The 15,506-nt window shown below is 35.1% G+C and overlaps 1 protein-coding gene across 14 annotated transcripts in view; it reads left to right on the forward strand.

Moving 5' to 3' along the window:
- The window catches only part of R3HDM1 (R3H domain containing 1), an 82,651-nt gene that overhangs the window by 45,971 nt on the left and 21,174 nt on the right, over positions 1-15,506 (forward strand). For 13 of the 14 annotated variants that reach the window (XM_031451318.2, XM_031451323.2, XM_031451326.2 and 10 more), the window contains 3 exons: positions 1,556-1,834; positions 2,687-2,810; positions 13,850-14,004. In XM_031451318.2, coding sequence (XP_031307178.2) covers positions 1,556-1,834; positions 2,687-2,810; positions 13,850-14,004 — 558 coding nt within the window. The remainder of the gene's footprint in view (positions 1-1,555; positions 1,835-2,686; positions 2,811-13,849; positions 14,005-15,506) is intronic. The other variant, XM_031451324.2, reaches the window with a different exon arrangement.

A 15,506-nucleotide genomic window follows, 5' to 3' on the forward strand; every position in this document is an offset into this window, starting at 1 on the left:
TTCCCAGTGATGCTCTTATTTTTCTGGCTATATGGCCATAACGTTTTGAAATTGCATTCTAAGTTAAGTTATAAGCTATATCTTAAAATCAGTAAACACTTTTGTTTTGTTAAGGGTGGTTTTGTTTTGAGCTGGGGGCAACAACCTTGTTTACCAGCCTTAGCTCCAAGTGATTTTTGAAAAGCACTTCCAGTCTGAAAAAAATGAAGTTTTGCCAGCATTGAGAAGGTTGGCAACATTTTTAAAAAAATAAATAAATAAAAGCCTCAAAAAAGGTTTGAAAAATGGCGGATTATTGTAATAAGAAAATAACATTTTTTCCAAGATGACTCTGATGGTAATATATAGTTATGGTATTGCTTTTTAAAGTATTTGCCCATATTACCTTATAATTACAACTAGTAGGTATATTTACGTATAGTTTTCTCTTCTGAAACTGTTTATTGAATTAACATGAATAGGCTGTTTGACAATGTTAGAGCAATCATTTGGGAAGAGTAAAGCCATGTATTTTTAGTCATAAAGTCAGGTTCCTTTTTTCAATCTCTTATCTTCTCCATAGCCTTAATTTACTTTGCAAAAACCAGCAGACTGTAGAAAATGCAGACATGTCAACTTTCTTCTGACAAATCAATTGCCAACACAATTTTTTAAGTAACTTTTTTTCAGATGTTTCCTCTTAACAAAATTTGATAAATGTTTTGCCAGTCTGTGGCTCCTTGGGAGTGAGAGAATCCCATTCTAACCCCATTATTATCATTTCAGTGCTATTATCCAGTCTAGTCAGAACTGGTCCTTATGCTGTTGAGTCAGACAAACATTTGTCAAATGGCATATAAATCGTTAACCCTATGTTGGCTGAGCGCCATTGCTTGTTCTCTAAGTAGCAAAAGTGGTAGGAAACAGCCATTTGGATTACATTTGTCTAACATCTGACTTAAGGAACAGACAGAAAGACACTAGGGAAGAGTAGAATTTATGGCCAAATTATTTTTGAGAAATAAGAAGATCAGGGTGGGTAGATTTTACTTTTTTTTTATTTCATTTCCATTAGTATATTTGATTGTTAGGTATGGTAAAAGAGAGACAGAAATGCTTAGAACCTGAATCTTGCCTTCTGGGAAGAAGGGCAGTGATTAAAAGTAAAGAGTAATTAGTACCATGCCTTGCTAGTCTCCTGGTCTTTGAAGTCTTTTCAGAAAATGTTAATTGTATAATATAAAAGTGTGCCTTTAATCTTCATTTAAATAAGTGTCTTTTCATTTTTTTTTATTGTGAAATGTTGTTATACCCTTCTCTTTTCTGCATGCTGTACACTTCCATTAGATACATTTTATAAGTAATTTGTAATGACAGCATTGTAATATTCCTACCTTCCTGCCTTAGAGTTCTAATTTTCTTGAACCTATTCTTTTATTAAATCATGTCTGTTGTAGATACATGATTTTCATTATATATACTACTGCAACTCTTCTTAAAATATGAGGTATTTTTCTTTGATAAGTTTGGTCTATGTATGAAAGGCTTATTGATTTCTCACTTCTCGCTTTTTTAGCAGGACAACCTTGGGTCTCAGTTTAGCCACATGAGTCTTGCCCGCCAGCCATCTGCAGATGGTTCTGACCCTCATGCCACCATGTTCCAGTCCACTGTTGTTCTTCAGACCCCGCAGTCTGGTTATATCATGACAGCCGCCCCTCTACCACCGCCGCCACCCCCACCTCCCCTGCCACCTGGGCAGCCAGTCCCTACCGCTGGCTATTCTGCCTCTGGTCATCCTGTCAGCCAGCCTGTGCTCCAGCAGCAGGGGTACATTCAGCAGCCCTCTGCACAGGTGCATTGCTTTTTCCTCTCTCCTCTCCCATAGCAGCCTCCCATTTAAGATCGGTTTTAACTTTAGAGAGCTTATTTTTAATTTTGCATGGATAAAATTTGTGAGAACGTGTGAACAAAGCTTGTATAAACTAAACCCAAGCTAGTCTTATTGGCATTTTTTTCCAGCTTTATTAAAGTAACACTGACAAGTAAAATTTGTACTGGCATTTTAATTTGCATTAGAAATACAGCAAAAATTAAAGAATGGAACCAGCGCAAGTGTGTATTAGTGTAGGAATGGATAAACTGGCTTATTTATATGGTGATTGCTGTTCAGCAGTTAAGTTGAATGAGCTCTAGTGGTACATGTTTCAACCAAAATGAGTCTTAAAAATAATGTTAATTGCAAAATAAGTTGCATAAGGTTATATAGGGTACCATAAATGTAAATTTTTTAAATTCTCAACAAGTAATGCATAACACACACACACTAGAAGTTTAAAAACGTTTATGGAAACTACAGGATAATAGTTTTTCTGTGGAATATAGAACAAAGAATGTTGGAGTGAGCCTGAGGCTATTTCAGTAGCATCTGGTTTTGTAAAAGTGAGAAAAATCTCAAAGCGGGCAAAAAAATTAAAATCTACTAAATCTGATCAGCAGGCAAACTGGTAGGTGTCTTTTGTTATGTATACTCTATGTTTGATATTTTTAAAGTTTTTTTCAGGTGTACTTAAACCTAAGAAAATCAGTTTTCGGATGATTGATATTGGAGGGAATTGCTACTCATTATACTCTGATGTTCCTGGCAGAAAAAAAAATTCTATTGCAAGTAAAATTGATTTTTTTCCCCCCTCAATACTTATCCTAGATGCCAGCCTGTTACTGTGCTCCGGGCCACTACCATTCCAGCCAACCTCAGTATCGCCCAGTCCCTTCTGTCCATTACAATTCACATCTAAATCAACCACTGCCACAGCCTGCACAGCAGACAGGTGAGTAGAAGTCACGAGAGTAGCACTTCTTAGCTTTGAGTATTGCTGGTTTTCATCCTGCTTCATTTCAGTCTTGCTGTTAAGATACTGCCACACTCTGTCAGGGATCCCAGATATGTGCACATACATGAATGTGTAAACCAGTGAGATTAAAAGAGTGGGCAGATCTTAGCACCCGCCAGAAAATACCACACTGTCAGGTTTATATGCTAAAGGTTGGGAGTCATAATGAGAAGATTGTACAGGTGAGCGACTTCCTGGTACTCACTGCCTTTGTAGTTGAAGCCTTCTCTGCAGCTTGGTAGTCCACCCAAGGTAAACAGCGAAAAAGAGAGGCAAGGCCAGTTAAGATGCCTGCTGAACAGCTAACTGAAAGCAAGGACCAGGATGACCGAACTTTGGTTGAGAACTCTAGCCTAGTAAAGATATTTTGATGTCTTAGTCTCCGCAGAGACTTCCTTAAAAGGAATAATGTTCTCACACATCTTTTTTGTGTTTTGTTTTTCAATTTGCTGGTTGTATAGTGAAAGGTGTTTTTAAAGCAAATGCAGTCAATCTAATCCTAGTCACGTCAAATATATTAAAACTGAAAAGATTATTTTTCTTTTGCCCCTTTCAAATTGTCTTTAAGCATTCAATGAAAACAACTGTGATCTCAGTATAAAAAAAACTCACTAATTTTACTGAACTAATTTCTCTTTATGCTTCCTACCTAGATGTGTACTTCTGCCCCAGATGTTTAATAAGGTATTCTCTTCAGCCTTTATATAACTCTAGATGTTGAAGTAGAATTTTTACTGGTTTCTTTGCAGCCTTTTTAGCTGCTTGTCACCATTTGAAGGTGCTCAGGTTATGTCCCCATGACAAGCTGAGGCCACATCACCCTCCACCTCTACTTAGGCAGTTTCTTGCTCTTGCTGCTGTGTGGGACTTGTAAGGCGTGCTGCGATTTCAGGAGAAAGGCATCTACACTGGGCGGTCTGATGAGAAGTGTTCTTGCTTCTCACTCGTGCAGTCTTCAGTGATCATTGCGACTCATCGGCTTCCTTTACCGGATGTGACTCTTACTTAACACCCCTGCAGGGGAACTTCCGGGTCCTAAGTCTGTTGCTCTTAGGAGTTGTCTTGTACTTAATATATAGGTTTTTCCCTGTGTCATGTTACTAGCCCTGTATTGTATGTGACAAGTGTTCTTCCAAAGGATGTTGAGTACATACATTGGTCATTTTGGCCAACTTAGAATTTGTTCTCTGTCTTAAATGTGACTCCCTTTAGTTTCAGGTTTTCCTGAAGTTTAGTAATGCAGTCCACTTCAAATAATGTAAACTAGTATATGCTGTAATTTTGAACGGCATCAAAAGCTGTCTTTTATACCTGGGAACATTGGTCATGACAGTGCTTACTAATTTAAATACATTGTTGTTTTATTCCAATAGAAATTATTTCCTAAGTTTTCTGTACCTCAGTGACTGACTTTTCGTGTCACAATTGTCATGATTTTTTTCTTCCAAAATTACAATACAGATTACAGCTAATGTTATGATGATTAAAAAATAAAAGAAATATACTTTAACTCTCCCCATTCATATACCTTGCACATAACTAATTATTAGTTCAATAGTACACCCTATTAACGAGGCAAGCAAGAAACCTGTGTTCTGTATTTGTGTGAGCTTCTTAATTTTGTTCTTTTTAATGGCTAAATTTTTACTCCTCTCCATTGTCAAACTGTCTACAAAATTAAAACTTTTAATCACAGGTTGGACCAGTACAGCTGCCTCCCTGCAAAAAATTTTCCCATTTAATGGAAAACAACTGAAAATGCCACTCCTTAATTGAGGGCCAAAAATCTGTGTGACAGATGGCATGTTTATCATCAGTGATGTTTTAATTGTGGGGTTTTTCCTAGTGCTGGTTATGGTGAGAAGAAAGGACACAGTAAGTCAGACTGTATCTAGACAGTACAGGCACCAAAAAGTGCGTGTGTCTGAATGGCTTTTGACACTGCGTTTGACTCTTAAGAGTCTGCTATAATGTAGCACTTTATATCTAGAATTGGTGCCTCCGATTATTTCATGTAGTATCCTGTCAACCCAAACTTAAGTTTCATGATATTCAGTTGAAGAATAAAAGGGAGGTAAATCCTCAAAGCACCCTTATCTGAAAGAGAAAGAAATGTTGTTATGCTGATGAGAGAAAATTTTTCTTTAAAGAAAAGTTTGGTAGTGCGTGTGCCACGTATTGTGTTCGTAATTATATAGAATTAGTTGGAGATGGAGGATTATATAATCTAAGGACTTTTTTTGTTGTTAGCTACAGAAGCTTACAGAAGAAATGTGAATTTATGTTTGTGTGTCTCCTAATAGAAAAGTAAAAGTGCACTGGAAAATGGAAAAGGCAGCTTTTTGTTTCTCATTTTCTTTACAGATTTATAGCAGTTTCTTTCTCAGTAATTTACATTTTTGTGTGTAAACATCATATTTTCTGAATTTCATTAAAAATTTTTTTCCTTATATTTTCCTACATACCACCATCCTTACCTGATTAAATTTAGAAATAATTTATTATGTCCCTTACATTGTTTTCTTGTCAAATAACATCCAGTCAAAAAGCATACTGTTATCTCTTATTACATAAAAGGATGAAATCGGTTATTCAGCCAAATAATGAAAGCATTGATAGATTCAGAGCAATTTTTTTTCGTGGAGGCACAAATAATTTTTAAATGTTTATATATGAATTTAAAGAAATTTTGCCCTAAATTAACAAACCCAATTGAATAATATTCTTAGACCAGATAGGATATAGGCAGTAGAAAGATAGGATTTTCTGTTATTTTCCTTTTTAGGGGCAAGAAGGAGATTGGGGTAATATCTGAAGGATAAGATACCTTTGGTCTTCTATCTGTGGGTGCACCAGAGGACTGCGGTAGCTATTGATCTCCTTGACAATAAACCCATCTATTGTGGGAACTGAATTGAAATCAGTACTAACATTCTTACTGGGAAATGAATATACCAACCTTTTGTTATGAATGTGAAATTACCAAGGTTATTAAAACAAGGTTGAGTCAGCCCCTGTCAACAGAAACAAGAAATTCTGACAACACAAGGCATCTCTATGGTATAATGTCAAAATAAATAAATAAATAAATAAAACACAACAAATCCTGGCAGCCTTTATTTGTATTTAACTAATATTAGATGTATAACTTAAAGCCTCAATTTACTCAATTGCAAGAAAAAAAGTAAGGACGTTTTCCTGTACTGTCTGTTGAAGCCTCTGTGTACTGTAAAATTCCATGATTCTGTGTGTCTATCTTATGTGAGTCCTTTCTTGTTCAGAAAGGTGGGATATTGATTGATTTGCAGTAGCTTAATGACTTACTGTCAAGAACTGGCCCCATCCAAGCAGTGATTTCAAAAGATCTGGTTACTTGCCAGCTGCAGTAATAAGATAAGGCTTTATTATCTTAACCCTTTATCATAGAAGTTACAGCTTGAATACCATAAAGCATACCTCGTATAAGGAGCTTGGTATACTATAAAGAAACCTTTCCTGCAGGTAGTAATTACAGCAAAGATTTTAGGTTTATGAGGCCTGGCTGTTTTCTATGTAGCTGCTTTCATTCTTATGACTCTTTTGAAAAGTTTGCGGCTTCACCATATATGTTTAATATTTTGCAATAATTGGCCTTGTTCCTGAGCTGTTGGATTCGGGGCCGTAGCACTGTCTGAGAGGTTTACATTTCTCACAGTGAACCGGTCTCTTTTTCAGCTGCTTCCTGGCTTCTTTTTACTCAGATTTCCACTGCTTTCTTCTTTCTTTCTTTCTTTCTTTTTTTAATGCTGTATTAAAGTACTAACATTTGCTTATATTTTCCATTAATTGTAATGCCTTTTAATCATGCATCATACTCAAATAGGGATTTGAATTTAAATAACAATCTTGACTTAGTATAATTTACCTTTTAAAAATTTGTGAAAGCTATTGCTTTAATTTCTTTTCCAAAGCAGATCTAAATCACAGATTCAGTTTGGTATGGAGCTTTTCTTAAAAGTTTTAATGTCTTAAGCATGCTAAACTTACTAGCAAAAGTCAAGTACGTCTCTTTCCCTATTGCTAAGTAACTTCTTAGGAATATTATTACTCATGCCATTAAATGGACCTAAGGACACCTAAAAGCATTTGAAGCTCTCTGAGCTCCGACTAGGGATGTAGTTTAATTTTTATTCCAAACTGTGATATCGTATGCATGTGGGAAGCAAAATGACTCTGTAAAACTAAATTATCATTTTAGTTTTGCAACAAGCTGATAAATTGAAAGATTATCAATGCATGATACCTTCAGTCTTAGCTTTCCAAATAACTTGGAACCATGAGGTTCCAAACTGACTAAGCTTTATTACCAATAGACCAAGATAGGGTCCTGATGAACCACAGCCTTAGGAGGTACATTGTATGTTCAACGGGCTGTTAAGATGTGCAGAGTACTGGCAGCATTGCGGGGCACAAATCTAAAAGTAACAAAGGTGTATAAGGCAGGCAAGGAAGGAAGGGCCATGTTGGAGGAGCAGAGGAGGGGAATATACTGATAAAGGATTTCGTTATGTTAAATAGGGACTCTAGGTGCAAAGTCAGCTTCTTTACTGACAACTTTTGGCTCGAGTAATAGGAATTTTGTATTTAAATTACTAGGTGGTGGCCCTGACTATCCTTGTTTTTTCCATTGATTTGTTAGCATTTCTTAGTATTGTGTGACCAGCACAGACTCAAACATTTGTGTATTACCTACAAATCTACCTATTTCCCTTTTCCCTTCTCCATTAACCTGCCGCCACTGAAATCTGGAGCCAAATGTATCTGGTAAGTACCCATAGCTTTCCTCGAGTTGTGTACACTCTTCCATAGGACTGTCATTTAAATAGCTGTGAGCTATAACCTCTGTGTGGCTGTGTTTATTAGATTTGTTTCTTGTGTTTGTATTTCTGTTTATTTCAGGCGCAGAAGTAGGAGAGCAGAGGGTGATAGAGGAGAAAGAGTAGTGAAGGCGTGCTGGCAACTGTGTACTCTTCTTCCATACTCACCAACAGGCTATCCTTAGCTGAACTTGCCTGCTCACTAAAATAGTGCCACAGACATAAGACAAGCCAGATTACAAACTTCAGATTTTGATGATTTGGAAGCAGTTGTTATATAAACTGTCTTGTAGATACCTAGTTAAAATTAAATTTAGAGTTGGCAAAACAGCTCATCCAAAAAAAAAAAAAAAAACAAATTCAATCTTGAAAAAATTTAATAATGCTGTTAAATGAAATAACCTTAGATTTACGGCTATTCTGAAAAGCATTTCTTTAGTTCCTTTTATTATCTTTCTGATTATGCCTAATCCACATTATTAAGAATGTTTTCCTTTAACACAAATGCTAGTTCAGGCCACCTGTGTGAAAAAAAAAGTAGCCTATTAAAGCCTGTGAAGTACTTTTCTGCTGAGCACTGTATTTCCTTCTTGCTCTCTTCTCTGTTGAAGTGAAAGAGAGTTTAAAATAGAATATTCTTTGGAGCCCCCCAGGGAAGTGCCTGAGCCATCAATTTATATTGTCCCAGTTCTCTCAGCTTGCAGAACTGATTGTGGTTTCCTCTGAAAGTGCTAGGAGAAATGGGATAATATTGCAACAGTGCAATCCTGTAACAAAGGAGAATGTCAGTGCTAAATAAATTTGCACCTGTGCTGAGATCTGGATGTGTACTCTCTTGTTTGGTATCACTTATATAGGCATTGCCTGCTTTACGAAATAGACGCTTTCCCACACGAATTCACAGATTTCTATGAAAGATATCCTGTTTTCCTCTTAAACCCAGGTTAAATCCAGATACATCACAGGAAGCATTTTTTTTTAAATTCTGATATACTGAAACACATCTTATTGAAGAAAGGATAATTTAGGTAGTAGCCAAATTGGGGATGTGTACTGAGTGTCAGACTACTCTAAATGCTCTTCTTGTAGCATTTTTTAAACGTAGTGGTACTTTTCATTCTCTAGGAATCTCCTTTACACTTCCTAATCTTCAGCCTTCTCCCTTTTTTCCAGATCATTGGAATTTTTTTTTTTCCCTCATACTTAGCAGTCTTCAAACTATTCTTTTAAAACTAGCAGAACTATTTTTCTCCCATGCCTTGGGTCTGAGTAGTTAGATAATGAACCACAGTGCCACTTCTCTAATAAGTGCTATTAACAATTGATGCACTGCAGCCTGAATATTTAAACACAGGTTTAAAGCACCTTGAACAGTTTTTAAGTTGTAAATTTTATTAAGCAAGTGTGCATAAAGTGAGGCGTGTCTGTAATTAGATGGTCCTTTATTTTATGTTGTTAATAAATTATTTTATTAATGATTTTGTCTTGCCTAAACAATAAGGTTCTTATCTTTCACTGAATTAGAATTTTATTGTTTTTTTTCTTTTTTTTAAAGTGCTCTTTCTCAATTGAATATTTCTAATTTTGCTTGTGATTATAGTAACTTCAATCAACATAGATCCCATGGTCTTATATCATTCACAAAATGTCCGATAATCTTTTTGTAACATTTAATATCATGTTCTTTAGCATATACTCCAAAATTATATACTTTTTAACCAGTTACTGGGCTGTTGTTTGTTTGGAGTTAGCATATGAAAGTGCTTAGAGCAGTGCCTAAACCTAATAAATGTCATGTAAATGTTAGCTACTAATATTATCTTGTTGTGTCATCAAAGAAATAATTATGTAGTATTCTAAATGAAAATGCATACAAATTTGGGATAAATTTGTGTTTGGGTTGAATTCCAAAGTGGACACTGGAAGCTGACATAGTTTGTTCCAAAATATTTAGTCATTTTGTCTTGTTAACATCTTGACACATGCCTTCTTCCTTAAAGTCAGTAGAGACTTCAGATCAGTTGGCTTTTTTCTCGTCCTTTGATTGTTAACTTGAGGTCTAAATATGTTCTAAGAAAACTTACTTAAATACTTCCTTCCCATAGCTTTGTAAAATCCCTATTGATTAGCTATGGAAACATTTCATGGAAAAAGTTTATGAAACAGTATATGTCATAGGGTCTTATTTCTATAAATAATGTGAGTGGTATATATATTGCTATCTATGCAGAGAAAATAAGGCTAGCCATATATATAATGTGTAAATAGTGATCATCTATACATGATTGTTTTACAAAAAAATTTTTTTTGCATAGTGGCTTTTTCCCTTTTGTATTTTCCAAATTTTCTTCCATGAAAACATACTTTATAATCAAATAAAACTTTTTTAAAGATGTTTTCAATGTCCTTTTTTTTTCCCAGAAATGTTCAAATAAAACCTTCACTTCAAGCTTTACATATTAGATATAAACTAAAACAATTTTGTTCTTTCTTTTCAAATAAACACTTTGAGGTTAATTACGTGAAATCTGTGATTCAGCTGCTGTGCATTTTTTGAGAAGCTTTGTGAGCAATTCATGAATTCTAGACTGAGGTGATTTGTATTCTTGGGATTAAGTTTCATTTTAATGAAAAGACAAATATGTTTAACCTTATTTTAAACATGTTACTTTAAAACTCAAGTATAACTTTTGCTGTGAAAAGCCATTCACTAAACGTGGACAGTGAGAAACTGGCCATTCGTTCTCAGTCAACCTGTCAGCATGAAGTAAGCTCCTGGTTTTGTGTAGAAGCATACATAATTTTGATTCTATTCTGTTAAGAGTATGTTTTTCCGCATTGTTTATTTAGTAAGTATAAATACTAAGTACTCACTTTTTTGGCTCATTTTGTGATAGCTTATGTGGATTTTGGGTTTTATTCTTTTTCTTTAATGGGGTGGTTGGGGTGTTACAAGTTTCTGACCCAACCCTTAAAAAGCATGCCATTTCAGTTTAGGGTTTTGGGGGTTTTTTTGTTTGTTTTTTTTTTTTTTTTTTTTTTTATGGTGGAGAACAATTAACAAGAACAGTTTTCTGTTACCTGTAGAGTTTTAAGAGATATGGGAATAAGGCAATGAACAAAATTGTGAGAAGATTAATAAGAAAACTTCTTAGGGAAAATATTTTCTTTTAAAGTATTTGGCATCCTTATTTTTAATAGCTCCACTGTTATTTAAAAACATATTCCCAGTTTATTTATTCTACTTCTGAATGAAGTACTAATACTTGTCGTTTTCATACTTTCACAATCTTTAAAATCTGAAACTTATTGGTAGTTCTCACTGCTCTTATACTGGTAAAATCTTTGGTTCTCCAGCAAAATTCTACCTTCATCTTCTACTTTTCACTGCACGTACCACATCCAGCCACTCTTGACTATTATTCCCTGTTCCTCAAACATGTTATTCAGTTTTTACTTTTTTTAGACTTTAAGTCCAGCCTCAAATGTTACTGCCTTTGTGACTATCAGCCAGGATTAATTTTTTCCTCTTTAATTTCACAAGACCCTACTTACTGTGCTATTCTGGTAGGGTGTCGTGGGTAAGAATGCCTAATTTCAAAGATAAGGACCATGTTTTACTCAGCTTTTATCATCCACCAGGCACATCTTGAGCTCACAGCATCCTTATACTACCCTCTCTAATAAATGAGGTGCTGGAGTCAAATGTTCTAGATTTTGTTATATTGTCACATTTCCAAAATGTGATGTTTGTGTGGAGATACATAGATAGAGACAAATAAAGAGGTGTGTATGTGTGTGCATATATAAGTAGGCATTGATGTTAGTAGGGATTGGGCTATGTTAAGGAATCTAAAATACCATTGGAAACTTTTTGGTGCAATTCCAGGATGCAGTGTCCAAGTGACCCTACATTAGACCACTATGACATGGAATCTACAGCTATTTATTGAAAGCTTACTGTGTCCGGTCATTTTTTTTTTCATGAAAGAGAATTGCAGGCAGAAGGCATGCAAGGTGAATCTCCAGATACTGGCAAATTTAGATAAATAAAGCAAATCAGAGCCACATTTGAACATAAATTGGCTTTTTTCCCCAAAGTTTTCTTTTGAGGCAACCTGTAACTTTGAATATATTTTGAATAAAATAGAAAAATAATATGAAAAAAACACTTCAAGTTTTTTAGGGGGATGTGACTGTTTAAGTCAAAATATGTAAGTCACAGTATGTTACAGTGAATTTTGTCAGGTGTCCACATTTTTCAGTTTAATTTTAGTGGACTATAATCCTGACAAGTCCATTGTAAGAATTTGCTTTCCCAGTGTATAAAGAGCTGAGCCCAAATTCTGATGCTGCATTAGATGTGTTTGTGGGTGTGTGGGTGTTCAGAAATGGCGTTTCCAAAACAAGAAAGGGTCTTATATTCACATTCTGTGTCCATTCCTGGCCTTTATTTTCTTAGTGGTAGAAATGTGTTAGTGTATGTTTTGATGGGGTTTGGATTGTGAATTTGAAATACTTGACATTTGATAAACTGCAAATAGGGTGGGGTGTTAATTATTATACCAAAGAGCAAGAAAGAAGATTCCTTACTTTACCTGGCAAATCTGAGTATTACAGGAATTTCACAGGGAGAAATGTTTAGGAGATAGCATATTATAAATCACTTTATTAGATATAAGGACTATAATACACATTTTTTTGGTAAAAGCTAGATTGATAAGAAATCATTTGAAACATGGCAATAAAGCACTGTTGCCATAGAAATAGCGTCATTTTATGAAACCCTTCACTATTAAAGGATTCATTATAACTGGATTTTTACTTGGTTGTTAACATGTTGCCTAGTTACCAGATATATTTTGTATTCATGTCTTTAGAGAAGGTTGGTGCTAGAATTTATTCAACTGTTTAGTCATTGAGCAAAATCATTGAGGCTTCCAGGCAACTACAGTGATAACTTTGTCTACAGCCTACGCTTGAGATGGGATCTTTGCCATTCCTGTGGCTTTAGGGATTAATTAGGATGGAAATGAAAACTGATATATACAGGACAGCAAAATAGATATATGGTATTATCAGAGAAATCATTTCACTGATCCTTAGTTGTGGAAGTTTGTATAGGCAGTGCTATAGTTTGGTTTATCTTTGTAGAATTTTTTTAGCTACTCTGAAGCTGGAAGGTAGTTATTTTTATCTGGTTTCTTTAAAAAAAAAAAAAGCTTTGTTGTAGTTTCTGGTTATTTACATAAGTCTTGAGCTAATGGGTTTATCTAAAGGAATCCTCTTAAGGCTCCGGAGACAGAATTCATACTGACTACTCAAAGCTTATCATTGTGGAGTCTTTTTAAAAACTAATAAAGTGACCTGATAAAAGTATATTTATATTTTTAACTTACCACTTAAATTACCAGCAGTGCCTTCAGTGTAGGAAGAGCTGTCCCTTAGGTGTTTGATTTGTGAACTTGGGGCAGATTGCTTAATATCTCCAAGGATCTGTTTCTCTGTCAAGTGACTTTAATAATACAATAAGAAAATAATCTAAAAAATTGCTGAATAACTCCATTTTCCTTGTGCCCCTTGACACATTCCTAATGTAAAGAGTCATATCTTATTGTGGTCTTTTTTAAGCATAAAACGATTCTATAAAAGTGACCATTATTTTCCATCTCCAGAGGACCAATTCTACCAGTACCAACTGAGAATTCTCAATTTTTTAACAAGAGGCCCTGCATTTTGCTTTTGTTCTGGACCCCACAAATTATGCATCCAGTCTTGGTCCACAGAAACTATTTGTCATAGCAGATTGTGATACACACTGAATGGTAATAGTCTGTATAAACCAAGTCTATGGCCCTGTAAGTTTCCTCAACTACAAAGGAAATCTTTGTACACAAATTTTACTTGAATGTTATTGGGGGTGAGGGTGGGTAGCTGACTTGGCTTACCTACATAGTAAACCTTTTAAATGTTAGCTCTCACAATAGAGGGTTTTTGAGATTTGCTATTTAAACAAAATGCTGTCATTTTAGAACACAAACTACTTGCTTAAAACACACAAAAGAAATCCTACTAGTGAAATAAATTCAAAGCAGGATTTAACTCTTTGTGCCATTACAGGTTATCAAGTTATGCCCAACCAGCAGCAAAACTACCAAGGGATTGTTGGAGTTCAGCAACCCCAGAGTCAGAGCCTAGTTGGTGGCCAGCCCAACAGCATTGGAAATCAGATTCAAGGAGTGGTCATCCCCTATCCTTCAGTGCCAACTTATCAGGTACATTGTCAGACTTACCTACATCAGGTAGAGATGATTTTGAATAAATACCTTATGTGGCTACAATACATCTTCTCTCTTCTTTTAATATTGGGGAAATGCTTCTGTAATATATCACTTTATAGTCTGAAGAGTTTTATTAGTCAGTGCAGCTTTGTTTTATCCTCATTTTATTGCATTATTCATTCACTTTATTAATTTTTAGAGAAAATGTCTAAACCATATTCATATTGGGGAATAAATTTTGTCCAGCATTGTCTGTTTCCAGCAGCATAAGTATATGAGCAAGTGTCTTATTCTATTCTTCAACTGCTTAGAAAGTCTGCTTGAGGAGAGAGTGGAATGGGAGAGAAAAGTAAAGGTGGAGATAGGTACAGGTGGAGATAGGTATGAAGTAGAGTACAGATTATAAGTCAGTGTTTACAGAATAGGGAACAGTGTGCAGTTTGCCATGCTGGAACTGATTTTTTTATCCCACTTAGTCCCAAAAAGGAATAGTATGTCATATATTGAAAATGTCATGGATTTTCATTTCTAATTCTAAAGTAGAAGCACTTACTGTTTCATAAATAAGTCAGCTTTCTTTAGTAAACTATGGCACATTTTCAGAGATTTGTTTTACCTTCCTCTACTTTCTGGAGTAACCAGCAAGTAGGTTTGTTTTGTTAGCCTTGTGGTTTTCCATAGCTGTTAAGAAATCCAAAGACCATTTTCCTTCATGTCAACAAGGTAGAAACAATTTAGTTGGAAAGAGAAATGTACACGTATTTCATCTAAACATGTGTAAACAAATTGGTGGTAGTATACAGACTGATAACTGAAGGAGTCATGAAATATAGCCATGAACAGGTTAAGGACTTAATGCAGAAGTCTTCTAAAAGATACAGACCTTTAACTAGCTCTCAAAAGAAAATTATGGGCATAAATTGGTTAAGAAGATGTTCTGAGGATGGGAAAGGATATGAGGAAAGGTGGTAGCATGTTCTGTGTAATTCCAGGAAATGAAAATTGTAATTAAAATTTTAAATGTGGAATTATCAAGGACTTTTGAGCACTAAAGAATATGCCTTACTTTGAAGCCCCTTGATAATAGAAAGCAACTAACAAAAAAAGATGTATCATGAAACTAGATTTTACATCTTTCTCTTCTCTCATATCCTCCAAGTCTTTTACTCTTTATCCTCCTTGCTTAAGCCTAGGCACATGAAACTGCCCATCCCCTACTTTGTCTGGAGTTAGACAGAATCACTACCAAGCCAGGAGCCCTCCCTTCTCAAGGACACTGGTCATGCTGCCTAATTCAATCCATCAGGCATCAGCTTGATGCCTGTACACCTTATAAGTAAGATCTGCCTTGAATATAAATTTGAAATATATTACATCCTTATTAATGTAGTCTTTAAAAATGGAGCTAGATATTTTAAATGTTTCATAGCTAAGACAGTTATTATAATTTCTGTAGCATACTTTTTTTTTATAAGTTACAAATTACTTTCTCATGA

The sequence above is a fragment of the Camelus dromedarius genome, chromosome 4 (genome assembly GCF_036321535.1).
Source record: "Camelus dromedarius isolate mCamDro1 chromosome 4, mCamDro1.pat, whole genome shotgun sequence".
Lineage (NCBI taxonomy): Eukaryota > Metazoa > Chordata > Mammalia > Artiodactyla > Camelidae > Camelus > Camelus dromedarius.